This window comes from Giraffa tippelskirchi, chromosome 6 (genome assembly GCF_054371585.1).
Source record: "Giraffa tippelskirchi isolate mGirTip1 chromosome 6, T2T-mGirTip1v1.2.pri, whole genome shotgun sequence".
Lineage (NCBI taxonomy): Eukaryota > Metazoa > Chordata > Mammalia > Artiodactyla > Giraffidae > Giraffa > Giraffa tippelskirchi.
In genome coordinates, this window is record NC_137280.1 from 109,990,872 (window position 1) to 110,017,620 (window position 26,749).

The window sequence follows — 26,749 nt, forward strand, 5'->3', positions numbered from 1 at the left end:
ATACACATATTTTATCACAATTTTTTTAAAAAAGAAATTTTATGCAGAAACTGATCTGAATAGTATTTGGGTTCCACAAGGCTTTCTTTAGGAATTGGAGAAGGGAAAAGTTCTAACAGACTAAATCCAGGACTCTACTGCTATTTCAATTAAAGCAGCAGCATGTTTAAAACAATCAACTCTCATTTTACAAGTTGAAGCCTTAGTAAATGAGGCTTCAAGAGTGGAATGAGCTCAGTGTCACACAACAGATCTATGGAAAGGTCTCATTAGTGGTTTTCAGTTAATACGACCTGCAATATAAAGCTGTATGCCTGGAGTACTTCAGCACTACCCTAATGATTTAATGAAACAAACATGAAGATGAGCTCTAAAAAATATCAAAGGCATAACAGAAGGAAATGGGAAGCAACTGGATGAATATAAAATGACATCAATACTCAAAGAATTAGGGAATATAAATATTAAGAAATAATTTTGTTTTCAAGATTATAGCAGAGAAATGAGAGACAGTATCACCATAGATTCTGTGTATTAAAAAGATAAGGTAAAACTATTAATAACTTTAACCAATAAATTTGACAACTGAAGTGAAGCAGAAACATTTTTTTAAACGTATGGACTAAGAAAGTTCAGTCAAGAAGAAACAGATGGCTTGAACTACCCTCTATCTATTAAAAAACAGAAGCTGTAGATTTAAAAATTCCAGGCCCAGATAATTTCTCTGGTGAATTCTATCAAACACACAGTTAGCAATATTCTTTACCTGGTAATCATTAAGAACACCTGGGAGTTGTTTTATGATTGTATAAATTCTCATCCTTTCTGCTCCTGTTCTCAAGTACTTTGAGTAGTTACTATGCATAAGGCAATGTGCTATATGCTACTGGTACTAGTAAAATAAATGCTGTGTGTATGTTAGTTACTCAGTAGTGTTCAACTCTTTGTGACCCCATGGACTGCAGCCCGCCAGGCTCCTCTGTCCATGGAATTCTGCAGGCAAGAATACTGGAATGGGTTGCCATTCCCTTCTCCAGGGGATCTTTCCAACCTAGGGATTGAACCTGGTCTCCTGCATTGCAGGCAGATTCTTTACCATCTGAGCCAAAATAAATGCTACATAATATTATTTGATATATTTTAAGTAATTACAATCACAGAAGAGAATTTTAACTTCAAAAGTGATACTTGCAGAAACAGAATACTACTATAATTCTATAATATCTATTATAGTTATGTTTTATTAAGAACTTTAGTTTTATTTACTCAACAAAATTTGTAGCCAAAACAGGATACATTCAACTCTGTTTAAAATTGCATTCTCTTAAAAACAAAACAGAAACATTTTTTTATGATTACAATATTTAACTTGTAAAAAAAAAAGTAATTTGAGGTAATTAATTACTTTAAAAAGTTAATGCAGCAATTTAATTGCATTGGAAACAAAGTCCAGTCCAGAACTAAAATGCAAACATTTTGTTTTTCCCATTAAAGAATGCAATTTCTAATTTCAGTTGAATGATATTTTGTACCTTATTGATGTTTGGCTCCTCCATCATAGAATTTTTGATGGTTTCACAGTTGTCCTCTAATGACTTCATCAAGAAAGAATAACCATATGACAAAGAGTAAAGATGAGATGTAACATGTAAAATACTGGGGATATTTCTTCTTATTTTTAACCAAATTTACTAGAAAACAATAATGAACTATTTTTTAAAATTTCATATATTTTAAACGAAGTATGTGTGGAGAGACATGATTGGGGGTTGGAGAAAAAATCCCTCAGAACTCATTAACAATCACTATAAATTTTATTCTATTTCCTAAGAAATTGTTACTCACTTCACTCATTTGAAATGTTGACCTTAGAGCAAGATCGAGTCAGAGTACTTTACACTACAAATTTCAGAGCTACTAGTGCCAGAGTATTATCAAATGAAAATTAAAGTCAAACTGTTCTCTTACACACTATTAAGTCTTGTCTCCATTATGATATCTCATTTCTCAAGGAAAATCTCCTGATTAGAAACTCTGATTTCAAGATTTCTAACTCCTTCTCTTGACTTAGCCAGAAATAGTCAATGAAATACTTGGAGCCACATATTCTTTTTAAAAGAGGATATTAGCACTTGTTAAAGAAGGAGATGGTTCACGACCTTTAGTTCTTAGAAAATGAAACAAAACAAAAAAAGAAACTGAGGATTAAGATGACAGCTGTCAAGCATTTTTTGAGGGTTGGGACTGATTAGGATATAGTCTATTTGCAGCTGTCTATATTTGTATTTTACTTTCAAGTAAGTACAAACAGTGAAGGACTTCTATTTTAAAAACGCATGTGCCAACAAACTATATTATATAGGAAAAGAAAAGATCTGAGGATACACAAGAACTTTAACGTCAGATGAAGAAAATTTCATTTCCAAACATGTATAGGAATAAAGAAACAGCAGCACTCTCAAAATACTCTCTAACATCTACTGTAAATACAGGGCCTGTCATGTACCTATTTTCTAACCATCTGAAAAGTCACAGAGACTTGGGCTCAACTATTTAAGTATAATCATCATTTTATAAAACAGAGAGATGGAAGGTAATTTTGAAAACACTACAAAAAGCCAGTCAACTTTCCAGTAAAGATTAAATAATTTTGTCCCAACTCTATAAAGTTAATATTTTATTTAATTCCATTTAATCTATGTTTTACTAGGTAAAACTTTGCTTTTCATATTTCCTTCATGAAAATGTCACTATCACTGTTTAGAATAAGACAACAAAGCAGTAACAATAAATTTCTCATAACTGCCATTAATCATGCTTGGTTTTAAATAAGCTAAATCTGCTAATCAAATACTGAAAAGTGTATTATATTTATTTTGGAGATTAAAAAAACTAAAATCAGAGAAAATATTTAGCTAAATGATAACTAAAATCTTTTATAGGCTAGCATACATATTCATGATTTTTATTAAAATAATTACGATACAAAAATAACTAAAATTTTCTTAAGATATTATAAAACTTCTAAGAAAACTAAGAATAAAACAGCAGATGAGTTTAACAGCTATATCTATATTCATTTATCCATTACCATTTCTTATGCATTCTGGCTTAGTTATGCTCTATTCCCTTACTGATTCTATTTCCTGATTCAACTAGACAATCTAGTGGTAAACTAGTTTTTTGTTTTGTTTGTTTTGAGAATGATTTCATTTCCCAAATGCACTAAATATATCAGCAGTGGAGAAATGTTTTTATTTTCACAACTATATTTATCAAATATGGCAATGGTTTTTAAAAAATAATTTTGTACTTAAATTACTATGCTAAATTTGTATATTCATATTACAAGTTGCATCAAAGAAATCAAAGAAGTAATAACAAGCATAGTAAAACATGCTTTTTATTCAGAATGCAGCAGTGCTTTGTATATCACTATTAGGAGGCTTTAACTTGCAATATATTATTTTAGTCAAAGGTACATTTAAAATAAGAAACATTACCTCACCAGTAAACACATTCTAATTACTCTGACGCCCTTATAGAGCAGAATTTTCAATTTTATTTATCCAAAGATTTTCTTCAACTGTTTTAAAGTATACATATATTAAATATTTAAGATACATCTCACCAAAGGTTAAAAAGAAATATGTTAACTTGTACTATATTTAATTGTATCTATTGTTTGACTATAAGCGTATCAAAGTCTTCTAAGTTAGCAAGAATACTACATATTTTGTTTCCTGACTTGGCTAATTCAAATATATTTACATAATCAGGCAAACAGTAAATAATAACACATGCAGTTGCCTCTAACAAATTAGTTCTTAAACTGACAGACAAGACATAAGTAATTTTCCTTTTCCAATAAGGTTAGATGTCATCTTGCTTTTTGCTAACTTGTATTTAAGAAGCCATTCTATTTCCTTATTTTTCCAACTGAAACGTCTTCCTTTTTCCTCCCACTTCAAAAACTGAAAAGCCTGCTTTCAGATTAGTTCAGAGCTTCTCAAAGTGTGATCCACAAACCAGCCACCAGTCTTGAACTCTATGTTATCGAGATACATGAGAAAATAAGGAATTAACTACATCACTAAACCCACTGCTTAATTTATACAGTACTTCTTAATAGAAAAATTATTTCAAAGAAGGAAGAAATATGTTAATTTATATTCCAGTACAAGTCCCCCCATATCAAACTGGACTTGTGAGTAGCACTGAACTAAGTAAGAAAAATAATCTGTATTATGATAACATTAAGGGACAATCAACCAATTATAGTATAATTATAAACTGAGATTATAAAATTCTAAGTATAATCAATACAATAAAAAGAAAATGTACATATTTGATATGTTTTCAGTATAAAAACCTAGTTTCAATGAGACTTCTAAGATAAACTTTATCACATGAAAAGAATAGGAAATTTCCCTTGTCTCAAATGGTAGTCATGACAACTCAAAATCAGGAAGATACAGATATTCTAGATATTCAATATCTGTATTCAAGATACAGAATTTCACATGTACTGTATTTAAACAGTATCTTTTTGGGGAAAAAAAGTCACAACTACATCTGAATTAGTTACTTTAAACTAGTTAGGAAAATACCGACTCTCTCTATGCATTAACATACATGTTTTATGACATACAAATGAATTTTTATAAAATACAACTTACTCTTTATAGTTAAAAATACAAGACATTAATAATAAAATAGCAAACAAGTTTTAATTTATACAGACCTCATTCAGACACCTTTTCTTTGTGAATATATTTCTGATAAAGGTTTCTTGAATTTCTTCCTGCTTCACCAAGTACTGCCAAAGTCTCTTCACAGACAGTGCCAGATGGTGTTTAGATCTACAGAGAGGCAATATATTTCACTGTACACTTCAGAGACTTCTGATTAACCTGATTACATTTCCTTGGTGCTATATGAATGATTATAATAATAAGTTATCTAGAATCAGACCACATCATCTAGGGTAGCAATCAGTAATATTTTTCTTAAAAGAAGACAGTAAATATTTCAGGCTTTGTGGGCCATATGTCCTCTCCTACAACTACATAACTACACCACTGAAGCGGGAAAGCATCCATAGGTGGATGAAATGAAAAGGTGTGAAATGAAATGAAAGGTGTGAAATAAAATGAAATGGTGTGGCTATAAACCATAAACCTTTATTGACAACACAGGAGGAGGTGTGGATTTGGCCCCATGGTTTGCAGTTTGCTGACTTTTAACCCAAGAATGTAAGATCTAACAAAAGAGGTATGCTTCCTAGAAGAGATCCAGAAACAAAGCCACTCAAAGTGTGGTCTGTGAACATGTACTAGCCCATGAACTCTGTTACTGATGAGCAATGAGGGAAGAGCCTGTGAAAGAATGGAAATCAACTATGTCACTAAGCCACAAAGTACACTGTTTATTCAGTTAACATTTTCTGTAGTAATTTTCTTAAAGAAGCAAGCACTGAACTGATTTATCTTTTGGTGCAAATGCTTTATTTCTTCATGTACAATAAAACAGTTTGCTAAAAAAACTATTCCAAATAGTTCTGCTCTGAAGTAGGTGTCAGGAAACACTGGTCAACAGTTCAAATCCAGCCTACCTTTCATATTCAAAAATAAAGTTTACTGACTCCATTATATTTAGAATAGATAAGCAACAAGGACCCACTGTATAGCACAGGGAACTTGGCTCAATATTCTGTAATAACCTAAATGAGAAAACAATTTTACAAAGAATGGATACTTGGTATGGGTATAAGTGAATTACTATGCTGTACATCTACAACTAACAGATCATTGTTACTCAATTATACTCCTATATAAAACTTAAAAAAATTCACTGGATCACAGCTATGCCCATTCACTTATTGTTTATGGTTGCTTTCACTCTCCAATGGCAGAGATGAACAGCTCCAACAAGGACTGTAGGGCCAGCAAAGCCTAAAATATTTACTATATAAACTTTGTTAGAAATGTTTGCTAACATCCAGACTACAATATGCATCACATAAAGACACAGATATGAGCCCAGAAGAGCAAATTAAATGTAAGAAGTACTAAAACATTTTCTTCTTGAAATACCACTAACATTCTGACTTAGTAAAACTCAGAACAGTATCCATATGAAAACCTACTTGAAAGGAGTGTTTGTAGGTTCCAGTAAAGCTTTGTGGCGGAGAATTGCAGGACCTGCAGAAACACTCTCTTCAGAGGTATGACTTGCAATATAGTTTTGAGGTGGCCCCCCATGGATTTCAAGTCGTCGGAGAAGAACTTGTTCCCAGCACTGAAGAGTTTTTAGAACAGCATGACAGAGTGGTGAACTAACTGGAAGCTCTAAAAAGAGAAAATTGACCCACATTTATCTTCTGCAATAAAATGCTATATTCAATCTTAAAAATGATTGAAGTAAGATATACACATTTTGGCAGAGGAGACGTGAAAGAGAGGTGAGCACAGAAATCCAGAGGACTGAAAAGAAGGATGCTGTAAATCTGTATATCATTTCAACATAATTAGTGGCCTAGGATAACAGAAAAAGGGCAATCTAGGTCAAAATTACATCATACCTTTACTACTAGAACTTGAAATAAGATTTGTGACTTGTGATTTAAATAACTGCTACAGGAATTACTGTATCTGACTTTAATTTTCATATAAAAAATGTACCTGAATATTATAAAAATATGTCTGGAAGGAAAATCAGTTGCTTTAAACCTTTGTATCAGCCCAATACAGCATATAACTTAGACTTCTTTTGAGAATTAAAATAATACACAAGGTAAAAAAAAAAAAGTGAAATAATACTTACTACAAAACTCAACACTTTATATTCTACATTTCCATACTCCTAAGTCCTCATCCTACTTTCAATCTTCAGCTATTCCTGCTTTTTACCTTCAAAAATCTAAATGGTACGCTTACTGCAAATTCTTGAGTTTTTTTCAAGTTTAGAAGTGATCTACTGATTTGCTACTCTGGAATATGAGAATAAACTTCCCCTCTCTCCATCAATCCAATATAGTCCATAATAATTTTTGGTAAAATTAGTATTTTAGCATCTACCTTGTTTTATAGCAGCAGCATATATATATATATATACACACACACATACATATAAAAGTATAGATCACAGCTCAACTACTTGGCATACTGTCATGCCCCTTTCTTTCTTATACAACCTTTTCATCCATCGGAGTTAATAATTACTACATTTTTGCTTTTGTTTAGTCTCCTGTGTGTCTACTACTAGGAAATACCCAACTCTTTGGCCAGAGCTATAAACACAGTCTCGGTGCAGTTAATCACATCAACTTCACATTCCCTGCTTTCTTGGACCCTGTCTTTCTAACAGCAACTAACAATATGATAGACTCATTTATAGATGGTTGCTTTGGTTAAAAGAACCCAATCTTGTACCAGCAGGAAGTTACTAAACTTTTTCTCCACTACTTGAAAAAAATACAAAACAGTAAATCAAAAAGCAATGGCAATATTAGTTCACGTTAAGCTATGTATTACCTGCAAGATCATGACCTGCAAAAGGATAGAAAGTCTTCAAATTGCTGAGTACCAGCTGCACCATTGCCAAACGCATCAATGACCAACTATAAACAAAGCAATAGATTTGTTAAAAATTTCCTTAGGGATTGAGAAGACTACACTACTCTTTGTTCCAGTAACTCACTACTAGGAATCTACCCTGAAGATATACCTCCACAAAAACAAAACAATATACACAAGCAGTTACTCATGTCAGTATTATCTGCAATAGCAAAAGAGTAGAAACAATCAAATTATCCATCAGGAAAGTAATGACTGAATAACTAGCTTTGAATCATGGAATATTTTAGGGTAGCCATAAAAAAGAACAAAAAAGGATCTCTAAATGTTAATATGAAGTGAACTTTAGCATGTATTAATAAACAAGAAGGAAGTTATAAACATTACATATAATATGGTACCTACTACCTTCTGTGTAAGAAAGCAGCAGAAATAAGATTTTACATACACACTGAGACACACACACAAGTTTATTTTTGAAAACAGAAGGATAAACCAGAAACTTATAAGAATAAGTATCTGTAAATGGCATAGAGGAAGACTCAGCTGGAAGAGATACGCTTCAGATTTGCTTTTTTTTTAAATTAAACAAAGACATTTTGGTTTCTTTTTTTTCAAGTGAAAAATTTATTCCTTAGAGTATTGATTTTTATTACTCTAAATTATCATAAAGTACATAATCAAAAATTAACTGTGGAATTACTGTTATGGAAGGGAACTTAACAATTCAGATCTAGGTTATAATACATTATAATTCACCAAGCTACTAATTTCATATGCATTATTTTCAAAATTAAAAAACAAATTTTTTTAAAGAAGCTTAAAATTAAATATACCATACCTATATGAATTTGAGTTAGAATGTTCCTGGAGATGGAAATCTGAAGCTAAAACATCATCATCATCATCATCACTTTCCAGACTCTCCTCTGAATCATATTCAGCTCTACTTTGGGAAGCAGGTAGAAATGGCTAAAAGAAAAAAGTTATAGAATTTATTATCCAACTATATGACTTAATACATGTAATTATATAGCCTAATATCAGCAATTTATCCCATTTTTGAGTACTTACTTCATTATAGGAAAGTAAAGTAGCAAGTAATTGGTTGCTTCTTTTTTGACAGTCTATGCCTTCAATACCACTTTAGTTGGTTCCCTTATTTAGTTATCATATCAACAAAAAATTTATTCAGCATCTACTATGTATCAAAAGTACACTCAATATAAGAAAATTTAAGACATATACATGGTCACTGCTCTCACATAACATATTTTAGTGGGGGAAAAATAGGCAAATAATAGAAAACTAAATATAAATTGAATTTAGCTGTGCTATAAAGAAAAAAACAGCACTGGGAATAAGAATATTAATAAGAGTTGAGATAAGCTAACCATGAAAGTCCTCTTTGAAAAGTGTAATTTAAGTGAGACTTAAAAGGACAAGAAGGAATAAGCCATATAACGAGAGGGAAGAAAAGCATTTTAGGCAGTAGTAATAGTATGTAAAAAAGCTTTGACAAAGGAAAAGAGTTTGGCATGGGAAAAAAGAAATTTGGCTGAAGGCTACTAAAGCAAGAGGATAGAGCTGGCAAAAAAACAGAAGAGAGCAGCACGTGACAGATCAGGTAGGGTTTTTGAACAACACAGTAAAGAGTGTAATGGAATGCCACCAGTGAGTTTTAAGTAGAGTACAGGTATTGATATTTATACTTTTAGGAGTATCACTATGACCACAGCCTTTTTAGAGAAAAGTCAAACCGGAAGAGTAGAAATGGGAGACATCAGAAACTAAGGCAAGAGCTGGCAGTCTGGATACAGGTGTCAGTCACGGAGATGGAGATAAATAACATATTCACAGTATACCTGAAATACACTGATAGATTTACTGATCAATTTGGAGAGCAAGGGAAAGAGAAGAAAAAGACAATTTCTGGGTTTCTGCTTGAGCAACTACACGGGTGAAGATGCCAGTTACTAAAATGGGAAGACTCTAGTTGTGACAGGGGAAGTACTGAAGAAAATCAAAAACCCAAATCTTAAAGACCAAGATTCAGAGGTCAGGTAGAAAAGGAAGGATAAAAAAAGAACATTTCAAAGGAATAAAGAGCAAAGTTAGGAAGTAAGCTAGAAGAGACTGGTATCAAGAGAACGAGATAAAAGTAATTCAAAATGGAGGAAATGGTCACGTGGTTGAATGCTGCTAGGAGGTCAAGTAAGATGATGATGATAAAGAAGTTTCCATTATATTTGATAACAGAATAGGTGCCACTTGAATCTTAGTAACAGCAGTTTCAGGGGGCAGTTGTCTCAGAAGTCACACAATGACTAAAAGTGAAGGGGACCGATGGTAATAAGACAGATAATATGTATACGCTTTTGAAAAGTAGAATGAGAAGCACAAAAATGGGATAACAGCTGGAAAAAACTGGAGGGTCAAAGCAGTATTTGGGATGTGAGAGAGCAGAGCACAATCCTGTTCTGATGGAAAAAGACAACAGAGAAGACAGAAGGCTAGAGAAGACAAGCAAGGAAAGGATTCCGACTAGCACTGGAGCCTTTGATAGGAAAGATGTTTCCTTAATAGTAAATAAGAGGAGAGAATAAGATGGGAGATTCATAACAGACTGATGAAAGAATTTTTTCTGATTCTTGTTTTAAAATGACTTATGAGGTCACCAGTTGAGTGAGGATGAAAGAAGAAATGTGGGAAATTTGAGAAGAAAACATAAAATCCTGGATTCAAGGAAGCTCAATAAAGAAACACAGCAGGAAGAGTAGAACTTCTGGACGAGCTGAGTGAATAGCTTGGTAGTCCTCTGCCCAAAAAGCAGTCATGTGCTGCACTATGCTTAGTCGCTCGGTCATGTCTGACTCTTTGTGACCCCATGAACTGTATCCCACCAGGCTCCTCTGTACATGGGGATTCTCCAGGCAAGAATACTGGAGAGGGTTGCCTTTCCCTTCTCCAGGGAATCTCCCCAACCCACGGATCGATCCCAGGTCTCCTGCACTGCAGGTCGATTCTTTACCATCTGAGCCACCAGGGAAACCCAACAAAGCTGTCAAAACAACCATTTAAAGATACTGGAAACTGATCAAACACACAGAGAAGTATTTATTCAAGAAAAGCTTCTGAGGGACTTCCACGGTGCTCCAGCGGTTAAGATTCTGCACTTCCACTACCGGGGGTGCAGGTTCGATCCCTGGCTCGGGCAACTAGGATCCCGCATGTCTATGGCCAGGAGAAACAGCAACAACGACAAAAACTACTCAATCTCTGGCAAAAGTGAGCATCTGGCATTTTGGCCAGGGGCTATTTCTAGCGCGACCCCTGCCCTCTGTGACTCATTTGTTCTATCAGTCTGTGAAGATGAAGAACTCTGCTGCCTGGCCAGAGGGGGCTGTCTTTAATAAGAATTCCATGCCCATAAAACCAGAGACAACTACAGTTTGAAAGGATACATGTACCCCAATGTTCACTGCAGCACTATTTACAATAGCCAGGACATGGAAACAATCTAAGTAGTGTCTATCAATAGATGAACGAATAAAAAGATGTGTGTGTGTGTGTGTGTGTGTGTGCGTGTGTGTGTGTGTGTGTGTGTAGCATGGAATTTTCAGTCATAAAAAAGAAAGAAATAATGCTGAAGATGGACCTAGAGATTATCATAAGAAGCGAAGTCAGAAAGAGAAAGATAGACAGATACCAATAATATAACTCATAGGTGAAATCTAAAATATGACATAAATGAACTTTTCTGTGAAATACAAACAGATTCACAGACACAGAGAATAGACTTGTGGGTGCCAAGATGGAGGTGGGGTGGGGAATTGGACTTTAGGATTAGTGGATGGAAACTATTATGTAGAGAATGGATAAACAACAAGGTCCTACTATATAGCACAGAGAACTATTGATATATCTAATATTCTGTAATAAACCATAATGAAAAACATGAAAAAGAATGTACTATAACTGGATAACCTTGCTATAAAACAGAAATTAACACAACATTGTAAATCAACTATACTTCAATAAATTTTAAAAAAAATTCCATGCCCAGCAGCATTGTCAAAAACAAGAGTCTTCAGCAGCAAACAATTAGGGAAGGCCAACATCTCAGACAGGAAAGGATCTGCCTGAAATGAAGGAGACCTGGGTTCTATCCCTGGGTGGGGAAGATCCCCTGGAGAAGAGAATGGCAACCCACTCCAGTTGCATCTGTTATTCTTGTCTGAAGAATTCCATGGATAGAGGAGCCTGCTGGGTTATAGTCCATGAGGTCACAAAGAGTTGGACAGGACTGAGTGGACTAACACTTTCACATCTCAACTAGCCTGTGTTACACACTGGAACAAAGGCAGACCAGCCAGAAATTTAACCAAATCCAGCAACAAGACAACTAAAGAAGACCTTGCTAATCAAGAATCATATACCCAGCAAAAGGAAGTATGCCTCAAAAATGAAAATGAAATATACTCCAATATAAATAAAGCATATAATAAACATTTGTTGAATGAATCAATGACTGCAAAAGGCAATGTGAAAAAAGGTGACATAAATGCCCTTCTTTACCCTGAAGCGTGTTGGATAAGAGAAAAACAAAATCTACTGCCTAACAGGCCTCAGGGATTGGTGTCATTAGGAAATAGTGAGGAGTCAATTAATACAAGGTAGTAAGGAAAAAATCTAGAAGTTCAGAATGTGAGGAATTTGGCCATCCACAGAAGAAGAAGAGGATATATACAAGAAGTTCTTGCTGGGCACGGTAGGACAAGAATGTAAAACTACAGATGCAAGCTGAAACCATGCAAAGCAAATCTTAATAATCAATGAAAAAACTACGAGTGTTCTGTGACTACTAACAAATTCATCAAAACACTAAAAACTCTTATAGTCAACTATAAACATATAGAAAAATGAAAATAGTAAAAATAATATTTATTTAGTATACTGTAACTGCAAAATTAGAATCACTGAGAATTAAAGTGTTTTATTTCTTTGTAAAAAAGAAAACTTTGAATAGTGCTGGCCTTCTAACTTTATAAAACCCAAAATACAAAGCAAGTATCTTTTCTAATTGTTAGCAAATTGTCATATTCCTTTCTAACTTTGTATCAATATCCAACTTTTTATTGCACTTTCGATGTTGTGAAATATTACCCAGTTCTTTTAATGTGAAGGTTTTTTGTTTTTTCCAATTTCAGTATCTCTAGGTCATCTCCATCCTTTTGTCAAACTTTCCTCATTTATCTTGATAAGCTGGTCTTCACTAATTTCCCCTGGCTGCACATCTAAAGTGTCTCAAATGACAGCAATGTTAAATCCCAAAGTTAGCTATTTTTTCTAAAACTTTATTTATATTTGATTTGAATTTTATTTCCAGTACTCACTTTTCATTCCAGCTGCACTTGACTTTGTCAGCTAATTTTCTGTTCTGATTAGCCAGTTTTGTAAAATGTCACTTGCATTTATTATGGGAGGTAGAGAGGCAAGACAACTAACTACATGCTTTTCTGTGTATGAAATGAATACTGAATAAAAAGTACTAAATGACCAATCACTGACAGACTTTGAAAAAACTGTTGTGATTGGTCACTGATCAAGAATTGCATCTGTTGTTTATACAGTGATTTGTGGACTAAGAGCTAGCAGGAAAGTCTATACTTTATGCAATTACTCATATTGAATAAATTGTGGTAACTTTAAACTTGAACAATATTGTTGAAGGATTGATGTTTTTTAACTAAAAACTGAAATCTGAGTACATCAGGACAATGCAGGACTACAGTATAGAAAAGGAATTAGTTTGGATGGCACTTTGGCATCTGGCAGTCTTGATTCCTTAATCACTACCAAGTACATTACCATTTGGAGAAGGGAAAGGTAACCCACTCCAGTACTCTTACCTGGAGAGTCCCATGGACAGAGGAACCTGGTTGGCTACAGTCCATGGGGTTGCAAAAGAGTCAGACAGGACTGAGCGACTAACATACACACACACATTAGCATTAATGTGCTAGCCAATTTATCTTTTCATCTTCCTAAGGATGTTGCATTGTTTAAAATGCAAAAATCTTAATTTATGCAAGAATTGCCTTAAAAAATGGTTGCTGCTGCTGCTAAGTCGCTTCAGTCGTGTCCGACTCTGTGCGACCCCATAGACGGCAGCCCACCGGGCTCCCCCTTCCCTGGGATTCTCCAGGCAAGAACACTGAAGTGGGTTGCCATTTCCTTCTCCAATACATGAAAGTGAAAAGTGAAAGTGAAGTCGCTCACACGTGTCCGACTCTGTGCGACCCCATAGACAGCAGCCCACCAGGCTCCTTCATCCATGGGATTTTCCAGGCAAGAGTACTGGAGTGGGTTGCCATTGCCTTCTCCAAAAAATGGTTGAAATATGCCCAAAATATTTTAGGATATATTCTGTGATAATTTATCTTGATAAAATGAACATCTTTTAAACTTGTGTGGGAAAATATTTGGAAACACCAACAATTACACTTATTTTAAACATTTTCATTTCTGTTTAACTATACAAATCATCATTTGGATAACACCTGTATTACCTTGGCAATGAAATAGTCCCAGATACTGAGCTCAGGTGGAATGAACTTCTCTTTAACTATCAGTGTCTCCTGGCTTACTGGTGGTGAGGAAGAGGTCACTGAGGCAGATTCTCTGCAAGACATTTTTGATGGCCTAAAACGTTTGTTCTGTTTCTCTCCTTCTTCCACTAGTGAAGAAACTAATAAGAACAAAACAAAGTATTACTCAAATAAACACAATTTTCATTGTACTGATTTCATCTATTTTTACATAAGACCTAAGGTTAACTACAAATAAGTACATACACAAAACTGAGATTATTATGATAGTAAGGTAAGTGGAGGAAGCGAGACGAAAATCATCTTGTATAGTCATCTTTGTTTTTATCTCATCTTGTCCCTTACTCTCTGAATGTTCATTTATTATATATGTAAATTGTACATGCAATAGGATCTAATATCTTCCTATAAATGAGTCCATAATTTAGCTAAGACCATGACAGAAAAGTATCTACATCTTTTTGTTTGTTTTTAAGACTTTCATGGGTGGGGGTAGGGAAAACAGTATCATGAGATGTCAATATTAATTAAAGACAACAGTTCTAAGATTCTTCAGTAATCACTTGGCCTTTTATCCCCTAAAAAACTACTACTAATTTTTCATTGAAAATATTAAAAAGTTCAAACACCACAACTACTTACTAAACTGATTCAGACTTTTAGAAATGGTTAAGAAATAGAATTTTCTAGTCAATGGAATACAAAGAGGAGAAAGAAAATGCAGTTTTTATCGTTTTAACTTCTAAACACTTTAGAGTCATATTCCTTTATTATTTTACCTTAGAATATTAAGGGCATAAGCAAAGAAAAACAAGTTATACAAATCTTTAATCAAGACTAAGTCTCAAGATGCAAATCATCAGTAGAAAATCAAGGGTCTCCTGGACATAGGCATGGTCTGATAGGTAAACAACTCCATATTAAGGCAAACCAATATTCTTCTTCAATGATTCCAGCAAGAAGTTACTCACCTTCCAAGGAATACAATTACTTGTGCTGTAATACAATTTTGTTTTATTGCTTGAAGCTACTCAGCTTGCATAAATAGCATGCTCATGCATTATATCAAGTTACAGCCAAGCTGACTCTAACAGAATAATTTAGTTATTTCAGAAAAAAGTAAAATAAAGTGTATAAAATTAGTATACTAAGTAGACTGCTAAAAAGTGGTATGATTATTACATAATCTTTCAAATGACTTTAAAAAGAACCATCATATCAATGTGTAATTTTTTCTCTCTGATCTTAGAAACAATTGATAATCAACAATCATGTTTCTAATATATCTGTTGCATACATTTATATACATTCTAAAACTTAAACAATGGTTTTACCAAATTCTCACTGAGTAAAAAATTTAGAATTTAAAGGTATTTTTTATCCGTCAAAAATTAATGCTGTGTTCCAAGATAAATGTCACTTGACTCCAATATTACTATTCTGCTTACTTTGTTTTTAGATTATAAGAAGGCATATGATGTGAACATAGATGTTTAGGGAAAAATAAAACCTACAAGGCTAAATTCATAGTTTTACCAAGTTTGCTATGTCATAAAAATAAGTAGAGGTTTTAAAGCAAAACAAGTTTTGTTTTGTTTTCAGTTTTTTAAAAGGGAGAAAAACATTTCAAAGTATAGTGTGTGAACCCAGACACATGACATGAAAATGAAATTAACCACACTATGGGGAAATGTTTAAAATTACAGATTCAGTTTCAGAAGGAAAAAACTTATCAAACACTTCTGATGAACAAGGAGAACAGGGGGGAAATGGCAAACAGGTTCACAGTACTGAATGATGTATTACAGGAAATGCTACAAGTAAAAAGACTTAGTGATATCTCCTAGGAAACAAGAAATGACTTGAAGCTTCTCATTAGAGTAGATGCATCCACTTTTCCCTCAAACTGCAGCAAGACCTAAGACAATTTTATGGCTTAAATCATGTTGGGTTCAAGTAGTCATGAGGCTCAGGGGCACTACAATGGCGACTATACTGCTGCTGGGTACTTCACCATTTGTTTTTGAAAAAAGCTAATAATAAAATATCAAGCCATGTGCATGCCACTCTGTGGATACAAACTGATTGCACAGTTCTATTATTAAGGTAGTAAATGGCTACTTTAATAGTAATAAAAGAAAAATCAGCATTAGGGAGAAATGAAAAGGAACTTGGATATAGAGAGACCTTGTGAATTATAAGGGGCATGAAGAAGTTAGAAAGTGGGTTAACAAAAACTAAGTTATGCATGGGAATTAACGACAATTCTTTCATCTGCAAGTATTATGAAACACAACAAAAATTCTTAAAATATTTTGCTTTGCTTTATAAATGCAATAAAAAGCAAAAGTATGGATTTCTAACTGTTAACAGAAAAAAAAAGTAATTTTTCAAAAACTGCTCCTGCTCAACTGTCTACTTTAAAAGTTTACCATAATAACAAAATAACTCCATGAACATACACCCAGACTAGCTTTAATTAATTAGAAAAAAGTAAGTCCCATATTAACATATACGGAAATAACAAAGTAAATTAAGTTTGATTAAAAAATACTGATTTGTGTACAATAACATTTTTGTTAAGAATTCTGACCTAGCCAAGCTAGTCTAATAAAAATCATTTACCATTTTCTCATATTACAAAGCTTAAGTCATATTTAAATTTTATGTCATTAACAGTAACTATATAATAGACTTGTAGAGAGAAAAATAATTTAGTTCATAAAACCATTTTTGTAAAGTATTCTAAAATCAGAATTTATATCAGAACAAGGAAAACAGTGACTTTTAAAAACTTCACAGTACTAAGTGTACGAAAAAACTTTTTAAAAAATTTTCAAGGGTTATAAGGAAAGTATTTCATTTTCAATATACAATACATTGATACCTAATAGCTGAGTAGGCTGTCAGGAAAATGAAATGTTCTAGAGTTATCCGTTTTCATTTTGGTATATTTAAACACTAAAAAATAAATAGATATATTATTTTTGGCTGAATTCAGATCAACTTTTCTAATACATCTCTTTATCCCCTTGGTCAACAATGTATACTGAATATTATCTAAACCAATTACCCTCTTGGGACATCATGATTACATTTAATAGTAACTCAAACACGCCAGGTTACTTACTTACAACTGAACATTTATCAAGCTGCTGTGCTGCTTTAGTTGGTGTGCTTTCAGAACAACATAATAATGCCTTCAAAAACTGAGATTTCAGAACTTTGCCTTACACTTAAAGTCACTGCTGCTTGTCCCTTTGCCAATTTTCTGTTCTCAGATTTTGTCTCTCCAACTATCAGCTTATCTGCCTCACAGGATTGCTACTTCTAATTACTATTACAGCCTTTGCTATTTACTATCTTCACTTCTTCCCTTTTTTCTGTTTTTTTATTTTTTTCTACCAGCTCCTTTACAAACTAAATCAGCTTTAGAAACAGCATGCCTTGGCTTCATCATTAAATGAGGGTACTCTTTTTCTTCTGGTTAGCAAACTGATGAATCATATCATGTATGTTTTCTGTAAATGCTCTTTCAGTTACATCCATGACAGATTGTATTTAGAATAGCTTCTGGGTTCTTATCAACAGATGAGCATCAAAAAATTTGTATGTGGCTATACCCAGCCTCACCACCGAGTAAAACATGTTTTAAGTATCCTATATTATTTGGATACCATGTTCCAATCCAAGAGGTTAAATAGATAGATGCCGGTAATTTTTTTCACTTTGATTATTTAGGATTCGATAAGTGGTGAGATAAGAGTTTATTATATGGTATTTGCAACCACAAACAGCTTAATCTGAGTGGTTAAACGAAGAACAACCTGTACTTCGAGTAAAGCTGTTTATGTATCTGTGCTCAAAAATGTTCTAGAATTGTTAGAATTGAGACTCGCTGACTGGTTAGTAAGAACATATTTTTAATTTTTCGTAAGTGTGTGGACATTCTATTTCAAGAATTTATCCCCTTTATAATGTTTTACATTAACAAGATCATAGTTTTCACTTTCAGTAAGCCTATAAACTGTACTCCCTCTTAGACTTTGAAAGTTCTTTAAATGAATTCAAATATCTGAAGTCAAGTATATATTCTAATGTGAATTTCATGTTAGTCTTTTCTATTTTCATCCATATAAAAAATAAAGCACTGGAAATTACCCTTTAAAAATTACAAAGGAGACGTTATAGAAATTAAAATATCTTTTAAAATTTGAAAGCCAAGATTATCACATATGGGCTAATAAATCACAAAAAGAAAACAAAGGCAGAAAACATCATGAAGATTTTTTTTCAGGTCAAAAAGCTTGTTTCAATCTTTAAATAAATATATATAGTTTTAACACCAGAAAGTTTAGAAAAGATAATAGAATTGTTTAAAATATTTACTTTACATGGTATTATGAACACTTAGAAATCCAAAATCTCTAATGGCCAGAATCATGACACGCAAACATAAAGCAGCCTTATTTGAAATGTTTTTCCAGTCACTTCAAGCCATAGTCTGATTTACCACGATTAGCACTGACATTTCTTTATTTCTACCCATTTAAAAATACATTAAAGTCTAAGGAATAGAAAACATCAAAATGAAGAACTAAAGCAGAATAAAAGAAGTAGGGATGGTTTTCTAAAATGCTAATCATTGTTTTAAATCAAAAATATGACTTGATAAATGGAAAATTTTCAATTTTCTAAGTGCCAAACAAATTAAAATCAGCCCACTGTATCCCCACCCTTCCAAAATAACACAAAGCAAGCTGAACTGTAAAAGCCTATTTCTAAAGCTAATATCTTGCCTGCAAGACTGGGAGGGCTATGAGAACTGATGGTTGAAAGAGCTTTGGAAAAGCCCACACACTCCATGGAGAATACCACTACCTGGTGGGGGCTAGGCATAGCAAAGTACCTTCCTGCCAAAGAAAGAAGAGAGAATCTGTATTTGGGATAGAACAAAAACCAGTGTTATAGTATTTTTCAAAACAAATGAAAATGTCAATAGTAAAAGATTTTAAATTACATTAGATAGTTCTAATCACTGGTGTACCAGTATCTTAAAGTTTAATAATTACACCAGAAACTTCATACTGTATGTTTTCCATAAAACTATTTATTCATGCTCTAAGAAAATGGTCCATAACATAACTTCCTGTGAATAAATTAAAATGTAATTACATTTAACAAAGTTATCATTCAGGAATAAAGTGGTAGCCTTCAAAAATAAAATAAAACAGATTAAAAACTAACCAGGTAAAGGTTTTGAGTGTGCCTGTTCTTTGCTGGGAACACGCGCACCTCCACCAAATACAGCAGACCACATTTTTTCATTTAGAGGGTGGGCCACAATCCGAAATAGTTCATTGCTAGAATGTGTTGCCAAGCCATGGATGAAGAGACTAAGATACACTGCTGTGAGAATCTCACAAAGCAAGATCGTAAGTCCTGACTGGGCTTCTTCCCCAGAAGAATTCAAAAGTTGAACTAGAGAAGTTATTCCTAGGAGAAAGAACAAATATTAGCTACTATTAGCTACCACTGACAATAAATTTAATAAATAAAAAATCAACTACAGTTCCTTATTTTTGAAAAAATGTTATAGCATCAGGATAAAAATATTTTCTTCCACAGTTTCATAGACCACTAGAGGTTACTGCAGTTAATGCATAAGTGTTGAGCTATCTGTTCAATTTATACAGACACTGGAAATAACATAGCAATGTTTTTCTATTACAACAAAAGCAAAAGTATAAAAAATGATATGACAAAACGAGTTATTTTAGTATTATGATAAAGGAAAAATTAATGTTATATAACTGGATAATTTGTAGTAAATGATAAATAATGAATTGGAATCAATTCTAACAATACTTAACAATGATTATCACACAGCAAAACCAAACCAAACCTACTTTTTCCTCATCTGATTAAGTTCAATAAAGCTAAGAAAAAACATGTGTGTGTGTGTGTGTATATATATATATATATATATATATACCTGGCCATTGAGCTGGTGATGTATTGGGAGTTATGGCTTCATCTAAGCTTCCTGTTTTCAAGGAATGTCGATGGGGAAGCAGTACTGTCTGATACACCATTCCAGTAAACTGATTTGTTTGAAATGAACTGAGAGAAAAAAAATGCAAATAATAACTATCCATAGTGATCTCCAATTACAATAAAACAATAATAATAACAAAGTATGACCTAAAATGAATTTCATATTTACTATTTCTATGTTTGAGATCTAACATTTAGAGTACCTTAAATACAAACTTTTGAGTATTAGTTATACTGCTTTACATCTAAGTACTATACTGTATACTCTAGTACTATAATAAAACAAAGTGTCCTTTAAATTTTCTAAATTAAAACAGATATGATAGCTTTTAAATATATTTACTGAAAGTCATAAAATACATACAAATGAGAAAACTATTATTGACCACAAATAGGAAGCTTATGTATCACAAAGGTATATAATTTATATATATCAATAACAAAGTTGAAAACAAAGTCAGTTTAGGTTCAATTTGACATTTAATGGCTAGTCTACCCTAAGTCAGTGTAGGCTATATCAGATATATGCACCAGATAGCAGGAGTTTAATGAAAAACATGGAAGAATGAATTAGTGTCTGGAAAATGAAGCTAGGATTTTTTCTGAAATGAAGCAAAAATAAAAGAAATAAATAGATCATTTAAGAGGAAAACTAAAAGAAAAAGAAGGGATCCACAAGTTCCAATATCTGTCTCATAAAAGGAAAGAGAAGAGAGAAGATAAAATACTTGAAGAAACAGAATAAGAGAATTGCAAAGAAAGATATAACCCCACAGTGTCAAACAATACGGTTCAAAAGCCTAGAAAAATTACAGTGAAACCTTAGGACATAAAGAAGAAAATCATAAACATCAAGGACGGTGTAAAATTTTTCTCAGTTCCAAGCCAGTCACTCCCTCTCCCCTGTGTTCCCTGAGCCTTTTACTGTCTATCATCTTAGAGGACATATCATTTAAGTATGATGTCATATTACATATCATTTATCAGTTTATATGTTTGCCTCTAACTAGCATGACCTTAAGGAAGGAGATCTTATTCCAGTGATATCACAATGTCTAGCATTAGGCAGTGATCAATAAAAGGCAGTTAAATAAGTTAATTGTGAAGAGTTTAACTTGAGATGCATTTGCCATAAAGACATATGCTAAAACGTCAAAGATGAAAAAAAATGACTCAACATTTCTCCATATGTTTTTTGTATTAGCTAAAGTGGACTGCTGTATACATATTCCTAAAGCAAGAGCATACTAATTCTCAAACCTCATCAGTTACTACAAACATTCTTAAATTTCACAAGAAGATATTTACCTGTAATTATGACCACCGCAAAGGCACTGATAGATACAAGCAGAAAGTGAGGCTGCTAAAGTATGCATTACATATACCTGGGGGGAAAAAACACAAAATTAATTTATAACTTTTAAAAACCAAACCTTTTTCAGGCCTAATATAATTAGCATTTTTTAAAAAGATGAAAAAACTATTTTGCCCTAATAAACTATTTCCATTTTTTCCTTAATACTCATTTCTGTCGGGAGACGTCTCACTACAGATACACACATAGACACAAATAAAACCTGAGGCTTCTGGCAGAAATTATAAAATACACAACTGCTACCTAATTTCTATTTTAAGGGCAAATGAGAACAGATGTTAGCTATTCAGCAGAGCAATGAGCCATGTGTTAAAAGCAAGCCCTCCAAGACTCAACCTGTTCCCTCCTCAACCAAAATATAAAGCCCTGCCTGATAATGACAGGGCTTTTATGGGCATTTATGAACTATTCAAGTTACTACAGAAAACAATTTGAAGAGAGTGAAATTTTTGAGAAAGGAAAAGGTATGAAAGACAGCAACTGAAGGAAAATGCTTGTATTAAGGAAGACAGAGCTCTAAACATAGCATGACAAGAGAAGTAACAGAAGCAGATCTGAGGATGAAGAGAAGTTTAATCTAGGTAACAAAGTAGACTAGACTATTCAAAAAACCAGGTTCCTGACCTAATTATGAAGTATGATACTCTCTTGTGCAGATTAAAATCTAACTGCTATTTTTCCTTCAATTATCAATAGACATGTGACATGAATTAAAGTCAAGGATAGCATCATATAAACAAAGACAGCAAAGACCACATATGGGAGACTGCAAAAATGATAATATTTTCTAGCTTCTCTAACCAAAAGGCAGAGTCTGTCTCTCCACTTAATGAGTTTGGGCTTACTTTGTGGCTTGGTTTGTGCAAGAGGACACAGCAAAAGTGATGTGTTATTTCTGAACCCAGTTCTCTAAAAGCCTTGCAAATTCTCCTCTGGCTCTTTAAACCCCTGAAACCACTATATGAAATAACCCAGGTGAAATGGTTAACTTTATGTGTCCATCTGACTGGGCCAAGGGGTGTGTAGACATTAGGTCAAATGTTATTCTAGGTTTGTCTGTTAGGGTGATTTTGGATGAGATTAACATTCGAATTGGTAGTCTGTGAGTGGGCCTTACCCAATCAATTGAAGTACCTGAATAGAACAAAAAGGCTGAGTATGAGGGAACTTCTGCTTGGCTGCATTGAGCTGGGACACTGGTGGTCTTCTCCTACTTTCAGGCAAGAACTGAAACAATGGCTCTTCTTGCATCTCAGGCTTTCTGGTATTTGGACTGGAACTTATATCGTCAGTTACCCTGGCTCTCAGGCCTTTGGACTCAGACTGGAACTACATGATCTCTTCTCCTGGGTCTCCAGCATGCCGACAGAAGATCTTGAGACTTCTCAGCCTCCATAATGAAGTGAGTCAATTGCTTAAAATAAGCCTCTATAAATTCACACTCACACCCCCTTTCGATTCTATTTCTTTAGAGAACACTGCCTAATACTCTTAAGCATGCCTACTGGCAGCTGAGACACATCTCAGAGTCTCTGGTCATCCTAATGTCTCCTGACAGTCTTGCAGATGGCCCACCAACCACCAGAAAGTAAATAAGGCCATCTTAGGTCATCCAGAATCCAGCCAACCTGCATGCTGACCAAAGACAAATGAGGTATCCAGCTATCAGTCCAGCTAGCCCAAACTAGAAGAACTGATGAGCCAACCCCTAGAATCATGAGCAAAATAAATCATAGCTATTTTTAGCTATTAATGTTTCAGGGTGGTTTTTAAGCAGCAGAAGCTGATACATCAGGGATATGTTTATCATTAAAGTTAAATATGGAGTGAAATTTGCTTAAAATTAGCATAATCCGAATAAAATTAAATTCCTAATTCTATAATATACAATGTGGGCATTTATTCTGCTGGGCAGTATAAGAAATAAAGTGGCAAGATTAATTTATAAGGGTCAGGTTATCCAGGAGGGTAAAACTGTAAGAGAGGCTACCATTAAACAAGAAGAAAATGGAAATAGAATGATATCACAGCTTGCAAGGTAGGATAGACAGATGACAGACTATGAGAAAAAAAAGAGAGAGATACTTACATACTAGTTCTTTAACACAATATTGTTTCTATCTCTAAAAAAAAATCAGCATTTTTTTTTGGCTAAGTGTACACTGAAAAATTACTCATAAAAGCACACATACATACTATTATTCTTACCTAAATGAAATGGTTAAATAAGATAAAATAAAAGTTAAAAAATGAAGTACCCTTTGGGTAAATAATACAGGTAAAATGAGCCTGACCTACAGTCAAGTTTTCTTTGATCAAAATCAATACAAACTCGGCTACGTAACAATCACTAAGCATAGGATGATGTTTAAAATCATTTATAAAAAGCCTTAACACTTACCTCTTAGCTTTATGATAGTATATAGGTTAATTAAACATTTGAAACCAAACATACTTACTTTATTGCTCTGGATATCAGGATGGGGTGGTGAATCAAAGTTAATTATGGCATGTAGAATGTCATGTGTTAGATTACTAAGGTGCAACAATGGATTGGCAACAACTGTTTTGGCACTGGCTGTACGAGCAAAGAGGAGAGGTACTGAGGTCTGTTCTGAAAGAGGGCTAGGAAATATTGGTTCTGCTGTTTCCTTAAAAACAAAGGGAAAAAAGGTTAATCAACTATTTATAGTTATAATCCATTACCTTAAGTAAGTCAGGGGTCTCTGAAAAACTTCAGAACAATTAAAAATTAAAAGCAAAACAGAAACTTCTACAGTTAGAAGGGACCTGAGGCGGTCAACCTTCCACCAATTATAATGAATAATGATGGGACAATACTCTCTTATTATCACCTCACAAAGCCTTCATATAAGACTGTTTAATATGAACTAAGCAGACTTTAGGGTCTGACATGAAACTGTCCTTAAGCCACAACACCTTCACAACTCTAGAAATTCACAATATGAAGTGCCACAAAAAGGTAGCATTCCTTAAAGTAACCATAATTAAGAAAAGCAACAATTTCAATATCTAAAAACTAAAAAAAGCAATCTCAAAAACTGTTTTTCATAAAAGTACTATTTTGACTGGTTATCATGTAAGTTACATACCTGCTGAGATTCTTGTAAAAGCAAAATCAATTCCATTCTCACAGATGCAAGACCCCCACCATGGGATCCATGAAGTATGCAGTAACTAAGAAACATCCTCAAGAGAGACTGATATTTCAAAAGCCACTGTCTTTTTTCCTGAAAATTTTCTCTCAGTTGTTTCACTTTTGTTTGCTGAAGCAAATCTTCAGCATCCTCAGTTAGTTCAATTGTATCTCCATTTTCACCAAATGCAGACTGTACTTCCTCAGGATCTGAACAATAGTCACAAGTTCTCTGAAGGGCTATCACCTCTTTTTCAAGCCAGTGGTATAGCTGATATCGCAGTTTTCCACCATCTATTTCATAGCCAGTAGATAAAGTACGAAGTTCTACTGTGAGAATCTTTAAACAGGCTCTAAATTTTAACTGAACTGCAATTACATCTTCTGATGGACTTAAAATGTCATTTTCATCTACTGTGCTGAGAGACTCTGTAAAATTAGAACTTGTTTCATCCATTTTTTCCCCAATTTTTCCCTCTAAAGGTTTTAGTTCTTTCATTGAAAGTGGGACATCCTCATTTTCTTCATCGTTATCACTGTCCCATTTTAATTCTAAAGAGTCATCCTGAAATACAATACTTGGTTGGCTCCAGTCAAAAGAAAGAGTGGAGTTTGACTGCTTCTCTGAGGAACCCTCTGAAGAAGATCCAAAACCATTCATTAGTGACTGTGACCAATCAATCGCTGAAGACTTATCTTCCCTTGCATCCAATTTTAACGGAGAAGGAGAACAGTCTTTACTAGTATCCAAAAAACTAGATATTCTACAAAAAGGTTTTGTTTTCTTGATGACTTTTGGCATCTTTGACAATACCTCCAAAGCCAGCATAGGGCAGCCAGCTTTTAAATGAGCACTGGCAGTAGTAAAAAATAATCTTCTTTCACTTAAATTAATTGTTCCTGCTAGTCCACTTTTTCCTGTTAAACTCATGTGTGTGGAAAACGCATCAGATGATCCAAAATGACGTCTCAGCAAAAGAGGATGTGTTCTTAGGTAATTGTAGAAATTAAAAACTGCAGGATTGCAGGCTGACATCATGACTTGATCTGAAAGTAAATTCATTTCATGAGCCAAGAAAAATTCTTCAAGAGTTATGTGTGTATCCCTTTTTCTCTATCATGACACCAGTATCTACCTGGTCTTATGAAAAAAATTTAGAAGACCACACTAATACATAGCATTGAATAGACAAGAACACATTTGTAATGAAAGTGTTCTAACACAGTAGGAAAACAAAGGTTTGCTGATTTCACATCTATTCAAGTAATAATCTGAGATATTTTAAAACATCCAGTTACACTCTCTTAGTTCTTTTTCCCCTCCTTTCCTGAATACAACTTCTCAGTCAGTCCGCTTTGCTAGATCTTCCTCACCTTCTCTGCTTTGAAATGCTGAGTGTCCAAGAGTTCAGTACTTGACTTCTTCTCTATCTACATTACCTGGTTGAACACCTACAGCCCCATGGTTTTAAATACTACCTCTGTGTGATAACCTGCCCATCTCTATTTCTAGTCCCAACCCTAACCTGTGAATCTAGAACACTATATCCAAAGGTCTACATTATATTTCCACTTACATGTACATAATCTTGCCTCAAGGCCTTTTTATTTACTGTGCCCATGGCCTAAAAATCACTCTTTACTCAGATATCTGCATTGGCTGATTACTCACTCATTTCAATTAGATTTGATGTCAAAGGTCACCTTATCTGAGAAGCCCTTTCTATCTAAAGCAACACTCCCTAAGATCTGCTCCTAGCCTTCCCACTATCATTTACCCACTGCTCAAACTAAAAACCCAGGAGTTAAACTTGACTCTCATTCCCTTCAAATTCCATATCCAATTCAGTCCTATCTAGTCAACATTAAAATTATAGCCCAAATCCAACCACTTTTCTTTCACTGTATATCACTATTTTCTTCAAAAAATTTATATTCAATGTTGGTAACATCTATGCTCAATACACTGATT

General features: G+C 33.7%; 1 protein-coding gene across 6 annotated transcripts in view; it reads right to left on the reverse strand.

Moving 5' to 3' along the window:
• Positions 1-26,749, reverse strand: part of DMXL1 (Dmx like 1) — a 127,230-nt gene that overhangs the window by 42,234 nt on the left and 58,247 nt on the right. For 2 of the 6 annotated variants that reach the window (XM_081499097.1, XM_081499093.1), the window contains 11 exons: positions 24,734-25,824; positions 24,080-24,271; positions 21,554-21,630; positions 20,184-20,311; positions 19,436-19,684; positions 14,150-14,328; positions 8,419-8,549; positions 7,536-7,621; positions 6,149-6,350; positions 4,745-4,862; positions 1,533-1,595 (listed from right to left, as the gene is read on the reverse strand). In XM_081499097.1, coding sequence (XP_081355223.1) covers positions 1,533-1,595; positions 4,745-4,862; positions 6,149-6,350; positions 7,536-7,621; positions 8,419-8,549; positions 14,150-14,328; positions 19,436-19,684; positions 20,184-20,311; positions 21,554-21,630; positions 24,080-24,271; positions 24,734-25,824 — 2,516 coding nt within the window. Of the gene's footprint in view, positions 1-1,532; positions 1,596-4,744; positions 4,863-6,148; positions 6,351-7,535; positions 7,622-8,418; positions 8,550-14,149; positions 14,329-18,987; positions 19,102-19,435; positions 19,685-20,183; positions 20,312-21,553; positions 21,631-24,079; positions 24,272-24,733; positions 25,825-26,749 lie in introns of all 6 variants that reach the window. The other 4 variants (XM_081499096.1, XM_081499094.1, XM_081499092.1 and 1 more) reach the window with 3 other exon arrangements.